The 1802-nt window shown below is 37.3% G+C and overlaps 1 protein-coding gene across 1 annotated transcript; it reads left to right on the forward strand.

The window, feature by feature from the left end:
• Nucleotides 1–549: 549 nt before the first annotated feature.
• LOC117525302 (olfactory receptor 6N2-like) lies at nucleotides 550–1476 on the forward strand. The gene has a single exon (XM_034187135.1). It carries the CDS (start codon nucleotides 550–552, stop codon nucleotides 1474–1476), a length of 927 nt encoding a protein of 308 aa, XP_034043026.1.
• Nucleotides 1477–1802: the final 326 nt, after the last annotated feature.

The raw sequence follows: 1802 nt of genomic DNA on the forward strand, positions 1-1802 counted from the left end.
TCGATTAACCGATAAAATAATCGATAGAATACTCGATTCCAAAATATTCGATAGCTGCAGCCCTAATGGATTCAGATCCAAACCACATCTCCTGTGACAAAAAGGAGCAGAAAATAACTAAATGGCAAGCAAATAATTTTCATTTTGTAATATTGGTGTTTCTGGGGTGCAGACACATGCTACCAGACTTGAGTGATTTTGGTAAACCAATGATTCTCACAGATATTCATAATGTAGGAGTTCAGGGTGCAGCTGTGTAACAATAAAAAGTAAAGCCATCACTGTGTCATGATTCACACTGTCATTACTTCAGGCCTCCACAGTTTGATGACGTTTACATGTTTGTTGCTCCTGGTGAAGACTTTAATTAGGACCACAGAGGATGATTCTGGCTCAATAAAAACCAACAGTTTACATTTAGAACTCTGCAGATGAAATGTGTGAATTTCTCTGTCAGGCAGCAGTGACACAGACAGACTATTATCTTGGTGGTGATACTGGATTTAACAAACACTCACCGATATCAGACCTTTTCATGTACAAACAATGATGAATGAGGAACCAAATGTAACTTATATAACTCTTGGTGGTCATGTTGAATTGCACAAATACAGGTACCTTTACTTTACCATCATGTTTATTGCATATCTTCTAATAATCTGCTGTAATTCTACTATTGTTTGTCTGATCTGCATTCACAAAACCCTCCATGAACCAATGTACATTTTCATTGCAGCTCTGTTGATGAACTCCGTTCTTTTTAGTTCTGCTTTCCACCCAAAGCTTTTAGTTGATTTTTTATCTGAGAAACAGATCATTTCATATCCAGGCTGTTTGTTTCAGATGTTTCTGTTTTATGCTTTAGGAGGTTCTGAGTTTTTCCTCTTAGCAGCCATGGCTTATGACAGGTATGTGGCTATATGTAAACCTCTGCAGTATCACACCATCATGAGAAAAACAAACATCATTATATTTCTGGTTACAGCTTGGATTGTGCCAGCGTGTCATGTTCTGGTAAGCGCCACACTGAGTGTCAACAGAAAACTTTGTAACTTTACTTTGAAAACAGTTTATTGTAATAACATAGTGTTAACACTTCCATGTGAGAGATCAGCAGTAATAACTACATGCGGCATATTTGTTTTGCTGAATCTTGAAATTTTCCCTGTGTTGTTTATAATTTTGACATACATAAAGATTCTCAGAATCTGTTCCCAAAGCAGAGCTCATGTGAGGAAAAAAGCTGCAGAGACCTGTTTACCCCACCTGCTGGTGCTAATCACCTTTTCATGTATAATTGGATCTGATTTCATTGTGATTCGAATGGAATCACTTATTCCCAAAACCTGTCGTTTAATAATGTCTTTACAAGTTATTGTGTATCATCCTCTCTTTAATCCACTCATATATGGACTCAAAATGAAAGAAATTTCAAAACACTTCAAGAGGCTTTTCTGTCAAAGAAAGAGGAAATAATATATCAACAGGTTTAGCGCAGTGGTGTTACAATAATAACTTGAACACTTCTAAAACCAAAGAAATTATAATCGATTTCTGGGAATCCAAACAGACTGAGCACTCTGATCTGGACATCAAAGAGTGTGGAGAGGGTGGACTGTTTCAGGTACCTGGGAGAACAAATCAGAGCTGATCTCACCTGGTCAGCGCACATCAGCCATCAGGTGGGAGAAGCCTATCAGAGACTCTACTTCCTCAAGAAGTTGAAGCAGTCTCAGTCACCTGCAATGACAACATTTATTTTGTCTGAAATAATGCATAGATTTAATTTATGTGAATTTATG

This window comes from Thalassophryne amazonica, chromosome 14 (genome assembly GCF_902500255.1).
Source record: "Thalassophryne amazonica chromosome 14, fThaAma1.1, whole genome shotgun sequence".
Lineage (NCBI taxonomy): Eukaryota > Metazoa > Chordata > Actinopteri > Batrachoidiformes > Batrachoididae > Thalassophryne > Thalassophryne amazonica.

Bases quoted from the DNA above. Each gene is read 5' to 3' on its own strand.
- LOC117525302 (XM_034187135.1), top strand. From the start codon at position 550: ATGAATGAGGAACCAAATGTAACTTATATAACTCTTGGTGGTCATGTT.